General features: G+C 38.3%; 1 protein-coding gene and 1 long non-coding RNA gene across 4 annotated transcripts in view; one reads left to right on the top strand and one right to left on the bottom strand.

The window, feature by feature from the left end:
- LOC117980715 (uncharacterized) overlaps positions 1-707 on the bottom strand; it is a 178801-nt gene extending 178094 nt beyond the window's left edge. The window contains exon 1 of the long non-coding RNA XR_004672193.3: positions 571-707. This is a non-coding gene — a long non-coding RNA (uncharacterized LOC117980715). The remainder of the gene's footprint in view (positions 1-570) is intronic.
- On the top strand, positions 659-22954 carry IFNGR1 (interferon gamma receptor 1). Of its 3 annotated transcripts, XM_055114155.2 has the most exons (8): positions 937-1417; positions 4696-4806; positions 12999-13113; positions 13768-13940; positions 15572-15744; positions 16390-16576; positions 19037-19164; positions 21796-22954. In XM_055114155.2, exons 2-8 carry the CDS (start codon positions 4752-4754, stop codon positions 22402-22404), a joined length of 1440 nt encoding a protein of 479 aa, XP_054970130.2. In that variant the 5' UTR covers positions 937-1417; positions 4696-4751; the 3' UTR covers positions 22405-22954. The 3 variants fall into 3 exon arrangements, with proteins under 3 accessions (XP_003827746.2, XP_054970130.2, XP_014200962.2); XM_003827698.4 differs by lacking the exons at positions 937-1417; positions 4696-4806 and adding an exon at positions 659-846; XM_014345476.5 differs by lacking the exon at positions 4696-4806 and having other exon boundaries at positions 1282-1417.
- Positions 22955-26553: the final 3599 nt, after the last annotated feature.

Here is a 26553-nt window from a genome sequence, read left to right as displayed (position 1 = left end):
ATTGAAACAGGTGAGATCATTAGACATTCGCATGTTTGAGCACAAGCGCTGAAGGACTTAGCAACGTGGCTGCAGTGGAATAGGAGAGATGCAAAATAACAGACAAACCCAGAGAGGTAAGAGAGCAGACCTCTTCATGAGAGGCTGCCTAATAAACTGATTTGACACTCAATTGCTGAGAAGGTAATGCAAATAGTTTTTTTCTCCAAGAACAAAGTAGTTCTTGGTCAAGCCGATTTGATTTGGGCTGTGGGAATCTGCACAAACCATTTCACTAGCTAAGTCTCAGGTTCCTCAAATGAAAAAGCAGGGACTGGAAATGGCTTTTGAAGTCTCATTCTCTTCTAAAAATGTCAGGCTCCAAGACACCCAGGTGAAGTCCAAGAGTTAGTAAAATAAGGATTGTGGCTCGGCTGTGGCCTAATGCAAACTTGCACAACCCCAGGAAACCGAAAAAAACTGGAAGAAGAATTGCGGAATGGGGTGCCAGGTTGAAAGACCTTAACCTTTGCACTCAAATTCCTCCCACACCCAGAAGTCCAGGTCCCGACCGCACGACGCCGTGCTCACCGCTGGGTGCTGCGCCTGAGTCCGCCTCCTGCGGCTTCCCGGACTTGACCCCGCCCACGCCCTGGTCCCGCCTCCTGCCGACGCCGGCACAGACCCCGGTGACGGAAGTGACGTAAGGCCGAGGCTGGAGGGCCGCGCTGGGCTGGGCCCGCAGGCGCTCGGGGTTGGACCCAGCGACCGTCGGTAGCAGCATGGCTCTCCTCTTTCTCCTACCCCTTGTCATGCAGGGTGTGAGCAGGGCTGAGATGGGCACCGCGGATCTGGGGCCGTCCTCAGGTACCGTCGCTCGCGGCAGGGCTGCGGCCGGATCGGGACGAGAGGGAGGGAGGGATCCGCCCCAGCCGGGAAGCCCCGCCCCGCTTCTCCGCGGTCGCCCTAGCCCGGGACCCCTTTGTCGGGCCCTGAGCGGGCGACGGGGACGCGAGGTGGGGTCGCGAGACTGGGGCTCCGTGGTTTGCACTCGTCGGTTGCCTTTCTCCTGCCTCTTCCCTGGTTGCCGCCACAACAAATCACGCCGCTTGTTTTTCCGACTCTTGTAATCCACTTTTAAATACGATTATGCGCTGCAGAAGGACGTTGCCGGTCAATGTGGGACAGCGTGGTCTCAAAGATTATAATATCGTCTTCTTACTGTACCTTTTTTTATGGTTAGATACGCAGATACTCACTAGTATGCTACGGTTGCCTGCAGTGTTCAGTGCAGTGACAGGCTGTACAGGTTCATGACCTAAGAGCAGTAGGCTGTGTCATCTGGGTTTGTCTGGGTTTCTACTGCCCGAAGAAATTGCCTAAGGGGACATTTCTCCATTTCTCAGAACGGATCTCCATCGTTAAGTGACGCATGACTGTGAGTGTCCTGATCAGCATGTGGCATCGTGGTCTCAGTTCGTGGCTTAAATACTTCTTTCTTAGCGGGGGTGGGGGGGGACTCAAAGTGCTTAGGGTAGGAAAGTATGCATTATGTCGCCAGCTGAGAAGTAAGTGGCAGCTGAGAAGTAAGTGGCAGTCCGTCTTAGGTCTCAGTCTGGAAGTGGTGGATTGCCGGCACTCACTAGCAGATTTGGCAGTAGGTCTCTTCGTGCGGGTTTGTTCTTCGGAGCATTTTATTTCCACCTGCTTATTGACATTTCCTAGAAAACAAATGTTGAGGGTGGCTTTTCTGAAGTGCAGAGTAATTGTGATTACGAGCTCCAGAGAAAACAGTAAACCTTTTCAATTCAGTTTTCTTTTTTTTATTATGATTTATGATTCATACGGACTTTGAAAGGTCCACGTTTTGGTTCTGTGTTCACAACAATCTTCTAGAGCAGGCGTTATTTGTCTCTGTCTTTATGGACGAGAAATTGAGTTACGGAGAGGCCTGCCCAACTGGCAGAGAGGTCATAGCCACTCAGTGGGGAGCTGCTCAATTTGGCTCCAGAGTCCAAGTTCTTAACTGCTTTGCCAGGCTGTAGTCAGTCATCCACATGGGCAGCTGCAGTACTTTGCGGTAAGAGCTTGCACTTAGGCACAGACTAGTGGAAAGCAAGGCGGGGTGCTTGTCTCTTTTAGGGAAGTCAGTGAAGACTTCACAAAGGTGACCCCAGTGTTGGAACCAGAGGTGCAGAGACTGAGGTGCAGAGGTGTGATAGCATGTTGAATTCGTGGAATATTAAGCGTTCTATTGTAAAGTGTGTGTGAGAGCTTACAAGGGGAGATAGGTTAGGTGGAGAAGTAGGAACCAAATAATGAATTGCCATATTATGTGTACCAGCAAGAAACCTAGCTTTATTAACTTAAGCAAAAAGAGGAATTTATTGTCTCAGAAAAACCAGAGTTAAACAGAAAATTATAGATGCCAGCTGGGTCTCAAGAAGCTAGAACCAGGAACCCAAACTGCTAGGACTCTCCATTTCTTATTTCTAACTGTCTGGGTATTGACAGCTTTCCACACTTGGCAGGAATCATGGATGCTGATAGCATCTGAGTTTTGACATCTTGCAGCCTCCTCCATTCTAACAAAATGCCAGGGAAAGGCTCTGATTTGCCCAGCTAGGTTCAGGTGCCAGCTTGCATGGGAAGGACATTCTCGTAGAGGGTTGGGTTGGGTTACCAGAAGAAGCGGAATGGCGTGCCTGAAGTACAGGTGTTGAGCCAACAAAATAATACACCCACTATGCCTTGCTGAAGTCAGTCATTATTTACTAATGCTGACATCATTGGATTATCAATTACAAAGGGAAATGATTTTATGCAGGATCAGACATGCCATTTAGAAAGACCAGTCATCTTATAAAATAGTTTGAGGGTAAACACAAGGCCCATTAGGAGGCTGCTGCTTAAGTTGGAGTCGATAAGTAGTTTAAGTGGAGAAGAGGACAGTTAGCAGAACATTTAGAAGGAAGAGTTAGTAGGCCTCTGACTGGATGTCAGCAGAGAAAGAGGATAACGCTAGCGCAGGCATAGCGTTAAAGCAAGTGCCAGGCCCTTCCTTCTGAATACGGGGCCCTATGAGTGCACCGTGTGACCCCTGTGAGTGCACAATTTGCACGTCCTTGTAGCTTGCTCTGGGAGGAGGATTGCCTGTCTGCCTCCCGTGGGAAGATCAACTGCAGCCTTCTGTATTCTGCAGAAACTTTAGAATTTGTCTCTGTACCTCTCGTTCTAAAACCGGGGTCACTTTTGTGAAGCCTTTCCTGACTCCCCTAGAAGAGACAAGCACCCCGGCCTTGCTTTTCATTAGTTTCAGTGAGCCCTCTTTTTAAAGTGCATTTCTAACACATTTCTCTAGATTTTTCAGTGCATTTCTCTAGATTTTGTTGTGTTCCCTGTTCTTTTAAAGTTAATTTAAAACACAAAATCTCCAAAGTAGGAAGAAACCAACAATGCTCTGGCTCTTGCTTAGCTTCCCAGCCTTATTCTTACTGTTGCTGGGCTTGACTCTATAGTTGAAGCTCATCTTAGATGAGAGGACCTGGTAAGAACAGGGAAGCAGACAAGAGAATATGGTGATATAGTCAGTCTCCAGGAAATCCAGGTGTTTGGGAATGTATTGTGTTACATTCATGGGCTTTCATTAATACTTCTTAAGTGAAAATAAAATGTGTGTGCCACTTAATAATCAGTAGTATTTCACTCTTTATGCACTTTTACACATAAAAGTAGTATATATTTTTAAGTGAATCAGGGTGTGCCACTGGCTTTCTTCATCCAGATGAATGTCCCACTCTGAGTAATAGCTGAAGAGCTAGGCTGGACTTCACACCAACTGGAAGGCTCTTCACTGACCTTGTACAGTTTATCAGCTATGCTTCCTACTAATTATCTGACTTTAGGATAAAGCTCTGAGTACTGTTTAAATTTTTCACTATTTCTTTGGATTCTATAGTTATTTCAGAGATTCAAAATACACAGGATAATACTTTTTAATTATATTTATTGAATAGGGTATTAAATTTTCTTTTTCATTTTATTCTGATTCGTGATTCACACAGACTTTGAAAGGACCATATTTTGGTTCTATCTAAAAGAAAACCTAGGCTGGGGGCAGTGGCTCATGCCTGTAATCCCAGCACATCGGCGGAAGGATCACTGGAGCCCAGAAGTTCCAGACCAGCCTGGGCAACATGGCAAAACCCATCTCTACAAAAAAATACAAAAATTAACCCTCTGTGGTGGCATGTGCCTGTAGTCCTAGCTACTGGGGAGGCTGAGGTAGGAGGATCACTTGAGCCCAGGAGGTCTAGGCTGCAGTGAGCCATGATTGTACCACTGCACTCCAGCTTGGGCAACAGAGCAAGACTCTGTCTCTCGTGTTTGTGTGTGTGTGTTTGTGTATGAAAACCTAAAGAAAAGTAATAAACAGCTATCTTACAAAATTTGGCAGCATACCAGTAGTGAAGTTGCTTTACAAACCAGATGAGTAATTAATGGTTCAATTTTGACTGAACAAAGAATCAGAATGAGGTTTGAACCAGAATGAAGTGAATTCCTAACAGAAAGGAATTTACTTGTAATTTTCTTATTAAAGGGATGCCTTTATTTTAGATTATCCTAATGCATAGTAATCAGAATACTAGGTATCTGTTTAGGTCTTGTGCATTTTTAAGAAATTATTCATTTTAATGCATTGTTCAACTTTTGCAGTGGCCATAATATAATTGTGATAATATAATAAAATCAGGAAACATTACCTGAAGCAGATGCTTTTGAAGTCACCAGAAAATAGTCTTCTCCAATTCCAATTTAAATATGGAGGTAATTTACCCCTTATTTTATTAAATGATCACAAAGATGTTGGAAGCATTTTTCTTAATGAAAACCAACAAAACTTTGCATATTGTCAAGTTACGTAACTTCTCTAAGCCTTTGTTTTCTCATTGGTAAAATATGTATGGTAACATTGTCTCCCTCACGGGATGGATGTGATGAGTATCTGAGGTAATGCATTAAAAAGGTAAGCACACTGTGTGTCTTGTAGTAAATACTTAATATGTTAGGGATTATTCAATAATGTGCATTATTATTTTAACAAATATATCTTTAAATATTAAATTCCCTTAGTCATATGTGAGAAATTGTGTTGGCTTTTAAAAAAACAAACTTAACCAGATCAGTATGAGAAACTTAAAATAGGCTCAGCAGCTAACTCATTCTTCCATCTCTTCCAACAGACAAAAAAGTTTGGTTTTTTAGTAGACTGGAAAGGCCTGCATTGTTTTTTCATTTCCTCAACTGTTTTTCAATTCAGAATGAGTTAGTCCAAAAGAGAATTAGTGTTGAGAAATGACTTCTCTCAGGGACTAGATTGGTCTGGTCCAGTCAGAACTAATGCCAGACCAAACCCAACTAGATGAAATTGGATAAATAGGAGTAAGAATAAAGCCCTGGATTTCAAGTCAGAAAAGTGGCTGAGCAGATATTTATTGGATAAGCCCCAACTTGGTGGTGGTGCAAGGGAAAAATGTAGGGGAGGTTAGTTACTTACAAGTTCACTGCAGGCCACTATGTGTTATGCCTGGCTCTTTAAAAAGAAAAATTTCAATTAGAAGATTTCAATGAACACTTGAAACATCACCTGCAAGAATTATCAAAATGTCTGTACTCAGCTTAAACCTGGGGGATGCGGCTCCTTGCTACAGTGAAAGTTGGAAAGCATTAAGAAAAATAGTCATTTTATCACCACTGGAAGCCATTCGGGAGGGAGATTGTAATCAAATATGTTCTGACAAAAATACAAAGGCCTTGATTTGGTACTTTTCATTTATTCAGTGTGGATTTCTTATGCTGGTTCTGTTTGCTGTGCAGATGAAACCTTTGTGACAGTCCCCATTCCTGTCCCTGTATCTTTAACATGGGGAAGGTGTTAGATCTTCTCTGAGAGTTGTTCTTAAGAAAAAGATCCAGATGCTTTAATTTGAAACATTTGTTTTTGAGTTGTAGTGTCAGATGACTTAGAATCCACAACAACAGTTTACTTCATCCTCACTTCCTTATGCTTCTCAGCGTGCTCTTCCCATGAAGAGGTTGGTGAGCAGGTTGTCAGATGATTTCTGCAGAGTCCATAGCCCTGTTCCACCATAGATGTACAAACCTTTTATACAGTCTTTTTACACTAGTGTGTTAAGATGGGTGATGAACTCCTCGGGCTGTCCTTTTTTAAAGAGACACAGATGCTTTTGGTGGTTACAGGATGGACTCAGGTAGCAGCCCTGGTTCCTGTCACCCATCTATGCAGAGGAAATGGCCAGTGTCTTCAGACTATACTCTGCAGGTATCTGTAGTTTGCCATCCACCCTACATTCACCAACATTTATTGCAGAGCTATCACGACTGCTATTTTTTGGTCCTTTGTGACATTGTTATGGTCCCGTCGATAGCACTGCTCTGTATCACCTGCTGATCTTCACTGGTCTTTTGTGTTGTCTCTCTTTTTTCATATCCTGTCTCTTCTGGCTTATCAGCTTTCTGAGGAAACAGTTGGCTTTAACCAGGGCCCTCCTTTTTTCTGCATTGTAATTAAAGTGTTAGGAAAAACAAATTCTTCTCTCCTGTGTTTAGTTTTCTTAAATTATCAGCTGTGAGTTGTAGGGGAGTTCTGGGAATTAGATCTTAAAATAGCTAAAGTTTACTCCGGATAGTATGCAGATGTAATACATTAAATAATTCTGAGTCCATTTCCAAAAGCAACATGAGTTACACAAAACTATCTATCTTGGCATTTTCAAGAGATGGGAAAATCTGTAAGATTATCTTATTTCATGAAATCACTCTGGTAAGATCTTTTCTTAAGCCCCAGAGATAATAATACTCTTTTGCTGTTTCTACATATATTTTTATTTACATAGTGTAAATGTATTAGAAGTTAATTGTAAGCCTTAATTAATTTAATCTGAATATATAACAATTTAAACCTCACATTACAAAATTCTGAAGCTTAAGAAAACTGCTTATGTCTGTCATATTATTTTGGCAAATAATATTTGGCAAAAAATAATATTTGGCAAAACAAAGGCAGATGTCTAATAACCACATAGTTTCTCCTCTGGTAGCATTAAAAACCACAGATTACATCTTTTGGTGTAAATTTATAAGTTTTTCTTTTAACCTAGTAGTAATTTCTTTTTGCTATAAACCATTGAAATATTTTCCTCCTACCACCTGTCTGTCTTGCTTTGAAAGCTATGATTTAAGTCCTTGTCCTAGTCTAACCATATCAGGCTTTTACTTAAATTATAGGAAACATACTTTGATTCACGTTAAAAACTAATCTAATGCTGCACAAGCCTACTCCTGTTTGTAGTTTTCCATTGTGTGATTCAGTAGCCCCTTCCTAAGTACAAATGCACTTTGTTTGATATTCTAGTATGCAGATTGACTTCTATATGCCTTTTTCTCACAGGAATTTCAGGTTGAGCGTATACCATTATAAAGCCATTCCTACTGGGTATAATTAAAAAGAGAGCCTTAGGCTGGGCCCGGTGGCTCACACCTGTAATCTCAGCACTTTGGGAGGCCCAGTGGGCGATTCATGAGGTTGGGAGTTTGAGACCAGCCTGACCAACATGGTGAAACCCCATCTCTACTAAAAATACAAAAATTAGCCATGTCTGGTGGTGCAAACCTGTAATCTCAGCTACTCGGGAGGCTGAGGCAGGAGAATCATTTGAACCCAGGAGGCAGAGGTTGCAGTGAGCAGAGATCATGCCATTGCACTCCAACCTGGGCAACAGAGCAAGACTCTGTCTCAAAAGGAGGGGAGTGGAGCTTAAAAGGAAGCAAAGGATTTCCAGTCTTGGAAACCTAGAGGAAGGGGGGTCCTTGCTATGTAGTGGCAGAAAGCTGAGTGACACTGTAGCCTTCAGTGACACCAAAAGTAGAGAATGTCTGAGGAGCTGTGTGATCTAGCTCAGGAGGTTTCTAACCAGAGTGCTGAAAGTGCCACCTGGTTTCTTCTTGCATCTTATAGTAACAGGTGAGACTTTGCTCAATCATGGGAAGAACTGTTAAAAAGAAACCAGGACCACCTGGTTTGAAAATTCTCAGCCTCTCGAGAGGCAAAAAATGCCAAAATGAAGAAATGGTCTCCGAAGGAAGGCTCAGATTTAGTATGAGTTTTCTTAGCATCAAGTACCTCTGTTTTCCGGTTGAAAAAGTATATTTATATGTGTGATTGTTATTTGATATTAATGTTGATTGAACCCAGGTGAAGAGGAATGACTTTTATTTCTACCTAAAATAGGGATTGTGAAGTATTTGAGTTGTTTCAGGAGGTTGAGATGCAAACGTGTGATAGAAGAAAGACCCTCTTAAGGAAGCCTCAGTATCCCCTGCTATGAATGGCCATGGGAACTCTACAAAAAACAAAGAGCCAAGGCTACTCTGGCAAGAACAGTGCCTTAGTGATCACCTACAAGGAAGTTGCTTAGAGAACCAGAGATGGCAGGTACCAGGAGCCTTCAGCTGCGCTTCTGGAAGCAGAAGGAGAAAAACTAGGTGTCTGGTCACTGGCCACAAAAAGGTCAAGTTAGTAGTATGAAGTATTTGAATCTTCAGATCCTCCCCAGCTTGATAATCTCAACCTTTTGGCCCAAATTATTACACCATTTTGGTAAATAATATAGAAGTTAGATCTTTTGGCAATAACCAAATCTATTCATTTGTTTGAGGGGAGCCATGAAATATACAGGTTTACTGTAAAGCATTCTGTTTTTAAGTTAGTTTTTCCTCAACTTTTTTTTTTAAAGAACACTTAAATTGTAAACATAAAGCAGGGTTTCTCAACCTTGGCACTGCTGGCATTTGGGGCTATATTATTTTTTGTTGTGGAGGCTGTCTGATGCATTGTAGGATATTTAGCAGCACCCTTGGTCTCTGCCCTCTAGATGCCAGCAGTACCTCCCCCACCCACTTCTTCTCCAGGTTGTGAGAGCCAAAAATGTCTACAGACATTGATTGCCTAATGTCTCCTGGCAACACAATCACTTCCCACAGAGAACCACTGCAATAAAGGAAAAAATAATCAGAAAAAGAAAATAATAATGGTGATAGCATTTAATTGTCCATTAGTGCCTATTATTTACCTAAAAAACTCTTAATCCATGTTCTGCTTTGAAAATATATGTGTTAAATAATTGTAAATTAAGGCAATATACCAGTTTGGTCTTGAATATTGGAATTTTTGTTTGGGGAAAATATAGATTTTCCCTTCAGCAGTAAGCAAATATCTTAGGGATATGAAAGTAACACCTCATGACAGATCAGGAAATCTGAAGTATTTAGCAGTGTGGCCAAGAAAGAACCCAAATTTATTAATGTTTGACCTAGGGAGTATTTTTCTTATTTAAGCAGTCTGCTTGATATAAATATAAATCATCATCATTATCATCCAAGGCACTTTGGAAAAATAGAAACTTCTGTCCCTCTCACAATTTTTGAGGATGATTATAAGTTATGTTTGGAAGCCACTGTTCCTATCCACATGGACATTCATTTATTTGTTTTAGTTATATAAGTAAATCATGTTTAATAGAGTGTTCCAGGGAGGTGAGATTGAATAACCATAAATTTGGGGTCACATCGCTAACTGTGTACATTCATGTTTATCTGTAAAGAAGTGAAGGGAGAAAGGAGAAGTGTGTGCGTTCAGTTTTCCAAGGGGTGTTGGATAACAACCTTTTACACCGAACAGTGGGGAAAAATGACTCCTTTTTTTTTTTTTTCTAAGAGAACTGAATGCAGTGGCACAGTCACAGCTCACTGCAGCCTTGACCTCCTGGGCTCAAGCAATCTTCCTCAGCCTCCCGAGCAGCTGAAACTACAGGCACAGGCCTCTTCACCTGGCTAATTTTTTAATTATTTGCGGAGACAGGGTCTCCAACTCCTGAGCTCAACAGATCCTCCCTCAGCCTCCCAAAATGCTGGGATTACAGGCGTGGGCCACCGCACCTGGCCCATGACTACTTTTAATAACTAGATTTTGATAGTGTCTGATTAGATGTTAAAATGACTTCTGTCTGTTCTCTTACGTGACTCAAGTCTTATCAACAGATGTTTTCTGAAAGGTTTAAAAGAGTGAAGGCAAGAAGAAATGTTGGGTATGTTTTGTAAAAAGCCCTGCACACCCCAGAGAGCAGAATGTTGATGAAACTGGAATGTGTGGCTCCATTGTTCAATCTTTAGGTATCTATTCCTGTACTATAGAAAAAGTGTGGAAGGCATAAATAGTAGTATGTGTAGAGTTGAGAGGTTGATGGTATTTTAGAGTGAAATTGGCCATCCTCATTGTAGCCAGTTCCTCTGTAGACATTTGTATTAGTCTGTTTTCATGCTGCTGATAAAGACATACCCAAGGCTGGGAAGAAAAAGATGTTTGATTGGACTTACAGTTCCACATGGCTGGGGAGGCCTCAGAATCACAGCAAGGGCGAAAGGTCTTACATGGTGGCAGCAAGAGAAAAATGAGGAAGAAGCAAAAGCAGAAACCCCTGATAAACCCATCAGATCTCGTGAGACTTACTCACTATCACGAGACTAGCATGGGAAAGACCAGCCCCCGTGATTCAATTACTTCCCCCAGGTCCCTCTCATAACATGTGGGAATTCCGAGAGATACAATTCAAGTTGAGATTTCGGTGGGGACACAGAACCAAACCATATTATGCTACCCCTGGCCCCTCCAAATCTCATGTCCTTACATTTCAAAACCAATCATGCCTTCCAAACAGTCTCCCAAAGTCTTAACTCATTTCAGCATTAACCCAAAAGTCCACATTCCAAAGTCCCATCTGAGACAAGGCAAGTCCCTTCTGCCTGTGAGCCTGTAAAATCAAAAGCAAGCTAGTTACTTCCTAGATACAGTGTGGGTACCGGTATTGGGTAAATACAGCCATTCCAAATGGGAGAAATTGGCCAAAACAAAGGAGTTATAGAGCCCATGCAAGTCCATAATCCAGTGGGGCAGTCAAATCTTAAAGCTCCGAAATGATCTCCTTTGACTCCAGGTCTCACATCCAGGTCATGCGGATGTAAGAGGTGGCTTCCCATGGTCTTGAGCAGCTCTGCCCCTGTGGCTTTGCAGGGTACAGGCTCCCTCTCAGCTGCTTTCACAGGCTGCCATTGAATGTCTGCAGCTTTTCCAGAAGTTGTCAGCAGATCTACCATTCTGGAGTCTGGAGGATGGTGGCCCTCTTCTCACAGCTCTACCAGGCAGTGCCCCAGTAGGGACTTGTGTGAGGGCTCCGACCTCACATTTTCCTTCCACACTGGCCTAGCAGAGGTTCTCCATGAGGGCCCTGCCCCTGCAGCAAACTTTTGCCTGGGCATCCAAGCATTTCCATACATCTTCTGAAATCTAAGCAGAGGTTCCCAAATCTCAATTCTTGACTTCTGCGCACCCATAGGCTCAACACCATGTGGAAGCTGCCAAGGCTTGTGACTTCCACCCTCTGAAGCCACAGCCCGAGCTATATGTTGGCCTCTTTCAGTCACAGCTGGAGCAGCTGGGACGCAAGGCACCAAGTCCCTAGGCTGCACACAGCACGGGGACCCTGGGCCTGGCCACAAAACCACTTTTTCCTCCTAGGCCTCCAGGCCTGTGATGGGAAGCGCTGGTGTGAATGTCTCTGACATGGCCTGGAGACATTTTCTCGATGGCCTTGGGGATTAACATTAGGCTTCTTGCTACTTATGCACATTTCTGCAGCCAGCTTGAATTTCTCCCCAGAAAATGGGTTTTTCTTTTCTGTCTCATAGTCAGGCTGCAAATTTTCCAAACTTTTATGCTCTGCTTCCCTTATAAAACTGAATGCCTTTAACAGCACGCAAGTCACTTCTTGAATGCTATGCCACTTAGTAATTTCTTCCACCAGATACCCTAAATCATCTCTCTCAAGTTCAGAGTTCCACAAATCTCTAGGGCAGGGGCAAAATGCCGCCAGTCTCTTTGCTAAAACATAGCAAGAGTCACCTTTGCTCCAGTTCCCAGCAAGTTCCTCACCTCCACTGAGACCACCTCAGCCTGGATTTTATTGTCCATATTGCTATCAGCATTTTGGGCAAAGCCATTCAACAAGTCTCTTAAGTAAAGTTCCAAACATTTTCCTATTTCTTCTGAGCCCTCCAAACTGTTCCAGTCTCTGCCTGTTACCCTGTTCCAAAGTTGCTTCCACATTTTCTTGTATCTTTTCAGCAATGCCCCACTCTGCTGGTACCAATTTACTGTATTAGTCCTTTTTCATGCTGCTGATAAAGACATGCCCAAGACTGGGAAGAAAAAGATGTTTAATTGAACTTACAGTTCCACATGGTTGGAGAGGCCTCAGAATCATGGCGGGGGAGAAAGGCACTTCTTACATGGTGGCAGCAAGAGAAAATGAGGAAGAAGCAAAAAGCAGAAGCCCCAATAAACCCATCATATCTCATGAGACTTATTCACTATCACGAAAATAGCACAGGAAAGACTGGCCCCCATGATTCAATTACCTCTCCCTGGGTCCAAGCCACAACACATGGGAATTCTGGGAGATACAGTTCAAGTTGAGATTTGGGTGGGGACACAGCCAAACCCTATCAACATTGAATACAATCTGTAGTATCAAATATTGAAAATTCTAGTGATGAAATGAGGATTATTAATTCAATAATCAGTGCATTTGATTATAAAACTTCTATCATATTAAGGGAATTTATTGCTTCATGCTGTATTTGTGTTTCCTTTATATTGCAATGATATTTCCATAATTTAAAACGAATCAGAACTCTTCTATAGATTTTTCAATAAAATTAATTTCTAGATGTCTACTCTTCATTTAAATAATTTTGGTATCCTGGTGAATTCTACTTTTCTTCAAATATACATATCTGGGCAATGTGGCATCTTACAATAAGGCTTTCCAATGTTAATGTTAGTTTCTTACAATTGTCCCTTTTACTTTTTTATTTTCTTACAGTGCCTACACCAACTAATGTTACAATTGAATCCTATAACATGAACCCTATCGTATATTGGGAGTACCAGATCATGCCACAGGTCCCTGTTTTTACCGTAGAGGTAAAGAACTATGGGTGAGTGTCACTCTTTTATTTATCCCTTTTATTCCATTTTTGTTTAGGTCCTTGGAAATTCCACAACTGTGTTCTTTCATCAGCCTTCCCACGTGGCAAAACATTCTAAACTGCTTATAGAGGTCCAAAAGTACTAAAGATGCAAATTCTTTGCCAAATATTTCTTGCCTCTTATTTCCTCTTCCTTATCAGTATTGAAATAGAGAAGTGTCACTAAACTTCTGAGATTAGCATGACAAATAAAGCTAATAGTTACTATGTCATCTTCCTATAGTGTATTTTTAGTAGAACAATATAAATTTCAAAAAACTTTTTTGACAACTGTTAGTTTTTTTAATGTGCTTACTCCTATAATTAACATATATAAATGGAATTTAGAGTTGTTTAAAAAAACAGATTTTTAAAAAATTGAATGTGGAATGTGGCTTGCATAGGTCTTACATTTTGAATTGAGCCTCTTTACTGTAACAGAGTTTGTAGTTCTTCTAACTAAAGAGTAAGGGTTTCCTACTTTCTCTAGCGTCTCCATCCTATTCTTAGCTCTGCTCTTTCTACCGCTTTGTGCTGTGAATAAAAAGCAAAGCACAGACAGAAATGGTTTGAGTTTATTTAATAACAATAAAAGTTATCTTCGCATTTTTTTATTCTTTTTAGTGTTAAGAATTCAGAATGGATTGATGCCTGCATCAATATTTCTCATCATTATTGTAATATTTCTGATCATGTTGGTGATCCATCAAATTCTCTTTGGGTCAGAGTTAAAGCCAGGGTTGGACAAAAAGAATCTGCCTATGCAAAGTCAGAAGAATTTGCTGTATGCCGAGATGGTGAGTAGAATGTGTACACATGTAAATTTTAAATTGGAAAATATTTATACATGTCTTCTGTATGTTTGCTTTTATTAGCAGTTGCTGAAAATTATCACAATGCTTAAGAAACACTTGGAGGAATTTAGAGTCAGTACAGGTTGAGCATCCCAAGTCTAGAAACCCAGAATTCTCCAAAATCTGAAACTTTTTGAGCGCCAGCGTGGCACTCAAAGGAAATACTCATTGGAGCATTTTGGATGTTCAGATTTAGAATGTTCAACTGGTAAATATAACGTAAATATTCCAGAATCCAGAAAAAAAAACTCAGAAACCGAAAATACTACTGATCTCAAGCATTTCAGATATGGGATACTCAATCTGTATCCTCTCCTTCTTTCAAGCCCCACAAAATAGGGCTAACAGGTGGCCATCACTTAGCTGCTTCTATGCCATGACATTTCCACTTCATACAATTATAGGTCTGTGCTGCCCAGCGGTCCCCTGCACCACCCTTGCCCTTCCCATCTTTTGTCTGTCATTTGTAAGTTATATTCACTAAGGACTTTGGCAGCTAACTCTTATTCTGAATGCCTGGGGAACCTGAATACCACCTTAATACATTAAAAAATTGCAGAGTTCCTTATTCTCTTCAGCCACTGTGATTTTCAGGTCTTCAGTCTTCCAGCATCCCACTCCCATAGTGTACCTGATGTTTGCTGTCACCTCAAACTCTTGAATCTTTAATTCCAGTTCCTGTATTCCAACTATGACATCCTGCCTTAGCTCTCAGACCCTGACTCCTGGGTAAAAGACACCTTTAGTCACTTGACTCCTCCCTAGTCTTCTAGCCCTTGGGTCCCTTTCCCTCTAGCCTCACTTCCTTTCTCTGCTCCTGCCTTTTAGATTGTGCCACCTCAGTCTCTTCTACAGGCTCTTCCTCTCCTTACCCTTTAAATACTTTTCTTCCCCAGAGTCCACACTTTTGTCATATGATTACCACACCATCTGCATGTTAGATTTTTTTCCATACAGATTTATCAAGGGCCTACTACGTGCCAGAAAGTATACTGGGCCCTGAGGATACACTGATGGGTTAAAAACAGACCTGCCTGGCACACAGTGGTACACAGTAATATGTGAAGACTAGATAAATGGTTCACAACAAAGTCTCAAACATCAAAGACCTAATAAATATTTATGGAATAAGTTCTGATTTTTCACAGTAAAAAGAGTTTTGATGAGGGAAGAAAACTAATGCCATTTCTGAAACGTTTTTTAGAATCCAGGCTTCTTAATCCACAGAAGCAAAGATAAAGGAAAAATTACTTAATAGAGTTTATATTATGTGAAGTCTTTTTTTAACCAAAGTTTATAACTATTTTTATTTACAACTAGAAATGAAATTAAACTGCTAAATAGGCATTTAGATTAAATAAGAGTTCTTCTTGCCTGAGATTTATGAAACATTTGTTTATTAAGGACCCCGAGACTGTCTTCTAGATATTTGTGGAGTGGTTTAAATGTGGTCCTGCTTTAGAACAACCAGAACAAAAACAATAGGTTGATTGATAGATCCTGGTAATTTTATGAAATGTACCATTTAGTTCCAAGGCCAGTACTTATTATACTTCCTCCTCCTCCTTCCCCAGGAAAAATTGGACCACCTAAACTGGATATCAGAAAGGAGGAGAAGCAAATCATGATTGACATATTTCACCCTTCAGTTTTTGTAAATGGAGACGAGCAGGAAGTTGATTATGATCCCGAAACTACCTGTTACATTAGGGTGTACAATGTGTATGTGAGAATGAACGGAAGTGAGGTATGTGTTTCACATTTTTCATAATGGAAATTCTTGTGTAGCTAGCAAAAGTTGTTCCTTTCTGTAGTGTAATGAAAATAGGATGCTTATAAATATTCAAGCAAGACTCACAGATCATAGATTTGATAAGAAAAATATGTGAATGCTATTAAAGCAAAAATGATACAGAGTTAGTCACTAACACTGACCATGTGAATACATTTAGTTTTTATTTGCTTCATTTAGCAGAATGGCTCTAATCTAGGATTTTTCCCAGTACACCTCCATTGCTCCACTGGTAAAACGAGGATTTTCTTCCTCATTGGCGGTGACGTAAAGTAATATTAATACTTCTGTTTCCCACCAGCTAAGTTTCTGGACAAATGAATAGGACAAATGAACATTTGTTAGTTTAACAACTAACAATAAACATTCCTGCAATTTGAGTTTTTAAATTTACCGTTTTTATAAGGAATATAACAGATGCATAGTATCGTGCTGTGTTGAAGTAACAAATTGACTTATTGATAGTAAAGCCATTTTTAGACATGTTCAAGTCAGTCATATATATTTCTTCAGTTGTTTGACCAGGACTAATATGGTGATTTTTTCTTTTTTCAGATTAAAAGAAGCTGTGCATTTTCACTGTTTTCTTTTTCCATCTAGATCCAGTATAAAATACTCACGCAGAAGGAAGATGATTGTGACGAGCTTCAGTGCCAGTTAGCGATTCCAGTATCCTCACTGAATTCTCAGTACTGTGTTTCAGCAGAAGGAGTCTTACATGTATGGGGTGTTACAACTGAAAAGTCAAAAGAAGTTTGTATTACCATTTTCAATAGCAGCATAAAAGGTAAGTTCTTGCCATTTTTTTTCTAAATATAGAGGGAGCAGTAACTAATAGGATCATGTGAGGAAAGCAAACTCATTTGCAGTTTCAAAAGATCTGTTTTAACAATATTCATTTGCATTAGTTCCATTCCTTAGAGAAGTTCAAAATTAAAAATAAGCAGTTTCTCACACATTTAAAGATATAGAACAACTAATTTGGAAAGCCATGTGATGGCCCCTTGACCCAGGAAAGAAAAAATATATAATAAGTACATAAAACTACACAATTGTTTGCATTTCGGGATTATGAATTATAAGTCAGTTTGTTACTTCACCATGGCAAGATGTTATGAATCCACTAAAATGTTCTTTATAGGGATTGTAATTTAAAGACTGAAGAGCAGGAACGATCACTGGTTACAACTGTATGACGTGGACTGGACAAAGACTTGAGATTAATATCCAAAAAAGTTTATAGATGGGTTTGAATAATAGATAATGGGTCATTTTTATAACATTTTACAATAATTAATTTTATTTCATCTTTTAATGTGGGGGGTGGGGAGGTAGAGATATATATGCTAGAACTTGAACTTTAGAACTATTACTCTCAGGTGTCAGGAACCTTAAAGAAGTTTGGACTTTTCTTTGCAGTTAGGAAATGTAAGTGTTCATTATAGATAATTTATAAAATATGAAAAACCAGAAGAAAACAAAATAATCTGTAGTTCTACCATGCAAAAATACCCCATTATTCACAGTTTGATATTTTCTTTAGTTTTTCTGCATAGACATGATCATATTGTATAGTATATATGATTTTGTGTATTGCTTTAAGCATATATTATAACTCATGCTTTGATGATTATCTTTGTGTGTGTGTGTGTGTGTGTGTATACATATATTTTTTTCCTTAGGATTTTTTTTGAATAGATTTCATAGGTTTAAAATTTTATGATGCAAGTATATTTTCGAGGAATGGAAATATAGGCTGAAGAGTCAGAACAAACACCTAAAATTCAATACTAATAACTTCAAGCCATTATATGAAGGTTTCAAATAGGTGATTTAAAGCAGTGCAATGCTCATTTTCATTATGCTATTTGAAAAATAAAACCCTTCTTAATGCTCAAAATTTGAAATAATGCAAATGCCGCAGATTTGTTTTTAGCCTGAATTATAAACTGCACTGATAATATGGCCACACGGTGGCATTGCCGTGGCTCCTGAGCAGCAGCCCCTGCCTGCTTGCCTCAATGCCTTGCAGCCAGCACTTGCTCAGCCCGTGGGACTTCTAACAGCACTAATGTTGGTTTTGTAGTTATTTTCCTTTTTACTTTTGTAATGATTTAACTTTTTTCACATCCTGTAATAAGCGTAATAGAAGCATTCATTAACTAGTAACTTCCATAGTTAGAAAATTCTGGGTAACAAAATGCCCTAAAGGATGCCGGACATTGTCACAATATGTTAGAGTGCTGTTAATTTGGAAGAGAGAACTATGAAAAAAAAATACTGAAGATTGTGCTGCAAAAATAAAAGGCAGCATTACAGCAAAGTACACAATGGTGATTCTAGATGTATGTGCTTGGAAACAAATCTTTCCTATTTTATATTATTTATGTCTGGTTTATAATTAAGGGGACTTTATTCCTGTGCAACATTGCTGTGTGCATGTACATCTGTGAAGCTTTATAAGTATTTGCAGTCGTGAAATAAATATAACAGGAAATTCTGAGGAGTGGGGCTAAATCATCTTAAGAGCAATAAACATTGCCAGAATTTCTTTCTTTTTTTGTTGTTGTTTTGTTTTGTTTTGAAATGGAGTCTCGTGCTGTCACCAGGCTGGAGTCCAGTGGCACAATCTCAGCTTACTGCTACCTCCACCTCCCAGGTCCAAGCGCTTCTTCTGCCTCAGCCTCCCACATAGCTGGGACTACAGGCGCATGCCACCACACCCAGCTAATTTTTGTATTTTTAGTAGAGATGGGGTTTCACCATGTTGGCCAAGATTGTCTCGATCTCTTGACCTCGTGATCCGCCCACCTCGACCTCCCAAAGTGCTGGGATTTACAGGCGTGAGCCACTGTGCCCAGCTGCCAGAATTTGTTTCTAAGGAGAGGTATTTTTAAAATTATTCTTTTGCATTTTTAACCGAAAGAAATGCATAACCCTGGAAACACACTGTATGTAGGGCTGTAAGGAAATTATTGTAGAAAAGCTATTTTAACTGTGTTGTGTCATAGTAGAATAGTCCCAGAAAGTTCTAGAATTGCAGAGCTGGGAAGAATCATATTGCTATCTAAGACAGATACCTAATTTTTTACTCAGATTTCCTAACTTCTGCTTCCTTCAGTGTTCTTTAAAACTCTGGCCATATTCACTAATGTGTAAATCTATTCAAGAATGGCACTAAGACTTTTTGATAGATAATAGCAGTATTCCATCTTAATTGTAACTTGTGATTTCTGCCTTTTTTAAGGTTCTCTTTGGATTCCAGTTGTTGCTGCTTTACTACTCTTTCTAGTGCTTAGCCTGGTATTCATCTGTTTTTATATTAAGAAGATTAATCCATTGAAGGAAAAAAGCATAATATTACCCAAGTCCTTGGTAATGTATTTAATTTTTTTATATACACTAAAAAGTTAACTTGAACCTTTTTTGATAGTTTCTTAAATTATGTTTTTAAAGTAGAATGATATTCAACAAGATGTCACCTGCCATCAATCAGTCAATCTACCACACATGCAAAATCACATACTGTGTCTTTTGCTGTGCAGCAAGTATTTTGTTTTTTTTTTATTCTCAGGGAAAAACACGGTGAGACAATTCTGTTAAAGATCTTAAAGTCTAGGGGGAAGAAAAGATAAGTATACATTGGCTATATAACGTGTGATAGATTCAAAGATTTATACCTGAGCCCATGAGGACTTTGTCCAGCTTTGGGGTGGGGTTAGTCATGGCTTTTCCAGAGGCAATGCCTGAGCAGTCTTGAGGGACATACAGGAGTTTAGGCACTAGGGGACAGAATGTGCTAAGGTCCAGAGCCAAGAAAGCATGACTTTGAAAGATCTGCAAATACAGAAACACTTCATTATGGTTGGAGTATGAAAGGAAAGTTAGCCAAAAATGAGACTAACGTAGGAGTTTGACGATTTTCATGTCCAACATTTCAAAGCCTTTGATGTAAAGAACATTTAAAGGTAACAGAATAGTATCTATTTGAGTCAAATATGACAGGAATAATATCTGTGATGCTCAAAGGGCACATTAAAATTTGCTATAAAAAAACTACCTTTAAAGTGGATAAGAACTCTCAACAGTTAGTAGTCAACTCACAAATGAATTATAATATTTTATTCTTACTAGTAATTAAGCACAAAGTAACCTTGCAGTATGCCATTTTACACGTGCTAGAGAAGAAAAAAGAAACCTGGATATCCAGTAGTACCAGCAGTAGCATAACGGGTAAATGCTGGTGAAAAGTAATCTAGCCCTGGTAAGAAGAAAAGCACACAGTGGGTATTCAGTGTAATAGTGACGTAAACATACCATTTCTTCGATATGGTCACTCCACTCTTAAAAAATGTATTATAAGGAAATAATTTCGTAAATAAAAAGATGTACAGGATATTTACCATGTTCCATAGCTAGTAAAAATTGGAAACATTTCCCCATCTATTAAATTATTTATCAGTATAAAGAAATAATACGAGCTACTAAAAATAAAATGATGAAGGCAAGTAATGAGAATATTACTTAAGTAGATGTGCCCACTTTGTAAACATAATGTGCGTACATGTGGAAGATAATTGTATTAGGATTCTCTAGAGGGACAGAACTAATGGAATATATATATAAAGATATATATATAATACCAAATAAACTCCCCTTTTTATAAATATATATTATATATTTTATATTTTTTATATTTTATATTTTATATAATATATTTTATATTTTATATATTATATATTATATAAATTATATATTATATATAATATATTATAAATTATATATTATATATAATATATTATAAATTATATATTATATATAATATATTATAAATTATATATTATATATAATATATTATAAATTATATATAATATATAATATATTATAAATTATATATCATATAATATATTATAAATTATATATCATATAATATATTATAAATTGTATATCATATAATATATTATAAATTATATATTATATATAATATATTATAAATTAAATTATATATTATATATAATATATTATAAATTATATATTATATAATATATTATAAATTATATATTATATAATATATTATAAATTATATATTATATAATATAAATTATATTATATATAATATATTATAAATTATATATTATATAATATAAATTATATTATATATAATATATTATAAATTATGTATTATATATTATAAATTATGTATTATATAATATATTATAAATTATGTATTATATAATATATTATAAATTATGTATTATATAATATATTATAAATTATGTATTATATAATATATTATAAATTATGTATTATATAATATATTATAAATTATGTATTATATAATATATAGTGTTAATTATATTTTTTATATATATATAAAGGGGAGTTTGTTTAGTATTATTTAGTATTAACTCACAGGATCAAAGGTCCCACAATAGGCCATCTGCAGGCTGAGGAGCAAGGAGAGCCAGTCCAAGCTCCAAACCTGAAGAACTCAGAGTCCGATGTTCAAGGGCAGGAAGCATCCAGCATGGGAGAAAGATGTAGGCTGGGAGGCTAGGCCAGTCTTTTCACATTTTTCTGCCTGCTTATATTCTAGCCATGCTGGCAGCTGATTAGATTGCGCCCATTCGGGTTAAGGGCGGGTCTTCCTTTCCCAGCCCACTGACTCAAATGTTAATCTCCTTTGGCAGCACCCTCACAGACACACCCAGGATCAATACTTTGTATCCTTCAGTCCAATCAAGTTGACACTCAGTATTAACCATCACAGTAACATACAAAAAGCAACATATATTAGTAAGATATCTGATGGCTTTTTAAAAATTCTAAAACTTTGTTTTTAATATTACTATGGGACCTTTCATTAAAAAGAAAAGGCAACATCTGATTCACCCATTATCCTAAATGTGCCATTTGGTGGTCCATTACTTCAGACCTTTGTTTTTTTTGAGGGTAGGCACTTAAGCTTAACAATTTTTTATCTTTAATCAATTTTTCTCCCCATAGATCTCTGTGGTAAGAAGTGCTACTTTAGAAACAAAACCTGAATCAAAATATGTATCACTCATCACGTCATACCAGCCATTTTCCTTAGAAAAGGAGGTGGTCTGTGAAGAGCCGTTGTCTCCAGCAACAGTTCCAGGCATGCATACCGAAGACAATCCAGGAAAAGTGGAACATACAGAAGAACTTTCTAGTATAACAGAAGTGGTGACTACTGAAGAAAATATTCCTGACGTGGCCCCGGGCAGCCATCTGACTCCAATAGAGAGAGAGAGTTCTTCACCTTTAAGTAGTAACCAGTCTGAACCTGGCAGCATCGCTTTAAACTCGTATCACTCCAGAAATTGTTCTGAGAGTGATCACTCCAGAAATGGTTTTGATACTGATTCCAGCTGTCTGGAATCACATAGCTCCTTATCTGACTCAGAATTTCCCCCAAATAATAAAGGTGAAATAAAAACAGAAGGACAAGAGCTCATAACCGTAATAAAAGCCCCCACCTCCTTTGGTTATGATAAACCACATGTGCTAGTGGATCTACTTGTGGATGATAGCGGTAAAGAGTCCTTGATTGGTTATAGACCAACAGAAGATTCCAAAGAATTTTCATGAGATCAGCTAAGTTGCACCAACTTTGAAGTCTGATTTTCCTGGACAGTTTTCTGCTTTAATTTCATGAAAAGATTATGATCTCAGAAATTGTATCTTAGTTGGTATCAACCAAATGGAGTGACTTAGTTTACATAAAAGCGTAAAGAGGATGTGTGGCATTTTCACTTTCGGCTTGGAAAGTACAGACTTTTTTTTTTTTAAACAAAAAAAGCATTGTAACTTATGAACCTTTACATCCAGATAGGTTACCAGTAACAGGGAACAGTATCCAGTACTCCTGGTTCCTAGGTGAGCAGGTGATGCCCCAGGGACCTTTGTAGCCACTTCACTTTTTTTCTTTTCTCTGCCTTGGTATAGCATATGTTTTTGTAAGTTTATGCATACAGTAATTTTAAGTGGTAATTTCAGAAGAAATTCTGCAAGCTTTTCAAAATTGGACTTAAAATCTAATTCAAACTAATAGAATTAATGGAATATGTAAATAGAAACGTGTATATTTTTTATGAAACATTACAGTTAGAGATTTTTAAATAAAGAATTTTAAAACTCATTTTTGTATTCATTTATTCAAGCACTTAGGCAGTCTTTCATAGTTAAGCAGAATACTTTTATATCCACTGCTTGTTTCCATGCATTAATGCTATAGGATTATTTGCTAATTGTTCATATTTAATATTTAAAACAACCCTAAAAATAATATTTTTAAATGGTCCTTATAGGTCTATATTTCAGTGCTTAACACCCAGTGTGCAGAACACTGTTCTAAGTGGTTTGAGAAGAAAAGATTTAGCTGTAGAGCATGTGGATTGACGAATCTAGCATAAAGGTGGTGGGCAGAGCCATGGAAATGGATGGAACCTTGAGAATCACATGGTGTGGAAAGAATCCCCAGTGAGAGGCAAACCAAGAGTTAATATATATGTTACCCAAGGATTTCTTGGAATTACTAAGAGGATAGAAATATTCAGAAATTAATATGAATCTGTGAATTAGTGGACCAAAAAAAATGAAATACAATTTACATGAGTAGCAAATCATATTTCTTTGGTTTCTGGAAAGATATTTCTCTTCACTTAAAAATGCAAATTACAAATGAGATACTATTAGTGAAAAAAGTAGTGGTGTGGTTTGCGTGGAACTGGTATAGTCGCTGATTTTGGGGTAATGTCTTGTAAATTGCTTTTCAAACTGATACCCCATACATATCACATTCCACAAAAGTAATATCCTTCAACAGACTTTGATCTCTCTTGTGGGAAAATTACAAAAAAAAAAAAACTACATGAACAATGCACACATTAGAATGGGAAAAGCAAAAATATGAAAATAATTGAAATAACCAAGGAAGAGGTAATACTTACTGCCCTCCAAAATGATTATACCAATGTGTACTCCCATCAAATGTGAATGAAGTACCTGTTTTTACACCCTAGCTAATTGACTGAAATAAGTCTTTAATCTCGGTAAAACACTTTACACATTAAATGCATTTGCATTTCTTTAGTAAATTTGAGCATGTTTTTATATCTTATTTATAGTTTCATGCCAACTCTTCTTGTTCTTTGTCCATTTTTTTATGGGCTGTTTATATCTTTCTTACTACCCTTTATCTGCCCTGAGTTACAGATTTATTTTATAATTTCCTGCCTTTTGACTTACCACACAGATGTTTAAGATGTTTATAAAGTCAAATTTATTTATTTCCTTCTATTTTTAAAAAGCCCTTCCCCTTTCCCCAAAAGATAGAAGTTTTCACTCATGTTTTCTTCTGGTCTTTGGTGATGATTGTTTTACATTTAATTCTTCTATCCATCTAGATTTTTTTCCTTTGAGGACAGAGATAGAGATCCAGCTTTATTTTTTTGTTTTAGTTTCCTGTGGCTGCCATAATAAATTACCACAAACTGGGGTGGCTTAAAACAACAGAAATTTGTTATCTCACAGTTCAGAGGCTAGAGGTCTGAAATCAAGGTTTCAATAGGGCCAGATTCTATCTGAAAACTCTAGGGGTGGAGGGCCCCTTCCTAGTTTCTAGTGATTGTTGTCAATCCTTGATATTCTCTGACTTACGGCTGCATTATTCCAATTTCTGCCTCTTGTCACCTGGCATTCTTCTCTGTATGTCTGTGTCCAGATCTTTATAAGGACACCAGTCAATTGGATTGATTAGTCCCACTCTAATCCAGTATGACCTCCTCTTAACTTGATTACATCTGTAAAGACACTGTTTCCAGTTAAGATCACATTCATAGGTACCAGGGGTTAGGACTTCAACACATCTTTTTGAGGATACAACTCAACTCATATATTTCCCTTAACAAATTAGTTATCCCAAATACTATTCATTAAATTATCTAACTTTTCTATGCTGATTTCAAATGTCACATTTATCACATGCCAAATTCTCAGCACTCCTGGAACAGTTTTGTTGTTCGGTCTTTTCCCGTCTATGTATCACACTTTTAATACACATTATACTGGGATATATTTTATGTTTTTTTGAGACAGAGTCTAGCTTTGTCACCCAGGCTGGAATGTGGTGGTACGAACATGGCTTACTGCAGCCTCAACCTCTTGTGCTCAAGCAACACTCCTGCCTCAGCCCCCCAAGTAGCTAGTACAGACGCCCATGACCATATCTGGCTAATGTTCTGTATTTTTTTGTAGAGACAGGGTTTTGCCATGTTGCTCAGGCTGGCTTCAAATGCCTGTGCTCAAGCAATCTGCCTACCTCAACCTCCCAAAGTGCTGCAATTACAGGCCGTTTTGACTTCTGAGGCTTTCCTGAATACTTTCAGCCAATGTTCATTGCTCATATTTCTTAGCAATAATTATTTATTTATTTACTTACTGTATTTTTAGTAGAGACAGGGTTTCACCATGTTAGCCAGGATGGTCTCGATCTCCTGACCTCATGATCTGCCCGCCTCGGCCTCCCAAAGTGCTGGGATTACAGGCGTGAGACACTGCGCCCTGCCAGCAATAATTATTTTTTAGGTGAACTATAACCTAAATTTTTTGGCCAAGTTTTCCCCCAAATTTTAAACTCCTTTGGGATTTATGTTGGCATTGTTTTGACTTTATAAAATGTTTAGAAATAACTAATATTTTCAAGGGTTGAATGTTCTGCAAGAATGGAGACTATTTCTGTCTTCAAGTCTTACATCCCTCATTAGAGGTTTACTTCATACAGGTGTAGAGAATTTACTAAGTGTATTCCTTGATATTTTATGTTTTTTGTTGCCTATGGGAATGTCATCTTGCACTGTGGCTCCTGAATGGCCGTCTATATGTACACGCACACACAAACTATTGTTACAAGTTGTTTTTGTATCTAGCCAACATCTAAACTGTTTTTTCTTCATGGTTTTTAGTTGATTGGTTTTCCCAGTGTACAAACGTATTGTCTATAAATAAGAGTAATCCTGCCTTCTCGTCGCCAATATTATATTTTGTTTTTTATTCCCTTGTCCTCAAACTTTGATGAATTGGTATACGCTATTTTCCAAGAGTGATTGACCAAACCTGGTGGCTGTGGGCAAATCGCTTAGCCTCATGAGAGGGTTGGATTACATTCTTTCTATCTTTTGGCTCTTAAGAGTCATTGCTTCCATTTGTGTTAATTAGTAAGAGCATTGGCTGGCTGCGGTGGCTCATGCCTGTAATCCCAGCACTTTGGGAGGCCGAGGCAGGCGGATCACAAGGTGAAGAGATTGAGACCATCCTGGCCAACATGGTGAAACCCCGTCTCTACTAAAAACACAAAAATTAGCCGGGCGTGATGGTGCATACCTGTAGTCCCAGCTACTGAGGAGGCTGAGGCAGGAGAATCGCTTGAATCCAGGAGGCAGAGGTTGCAGAGAGCTGAGATCACGCCACTGCACTCCAGCCTAGTGACAGAGCAAGGCTTCATCTCAAAAAAAAAAAAATTAGAGCATCATCTTTCCAACACAGTTTTGTGTCTAAACTTAATTTTTTCCCCTTACATTATTTCTGGTTACCAGAAATTCACGTTATTGAACCATTATTCATGCCAAGTTAAATTGTCTTAAGATTACTGCCTGGGTCCAATTTAAGGTACCACTTCTTATGCCTGATAAGGATATAAGTGGATGACTTAGAAAATAAGTGCCAGCTTTGTTTGTATAG

This window comes from Pan paniscus, chromosome 5 (genome assembly GCF_029289425.2).
Source record: "Pan paniscus chromosome 5, NHGRI_mPanPan1-v2.0_pri, whole genome shotgun sequence".
Classification (NCBI taxonomy): Eukaryota; Metazoa; Chordata; class Mammalia; order Primates; family Hominidae; genus Pan; species Pan paniscus.
The sequence above is the reverse complement of the archived record's forward strand: the minus strand, read 5'-3'. Positions and strand labels throughout refer to the sequence as shown.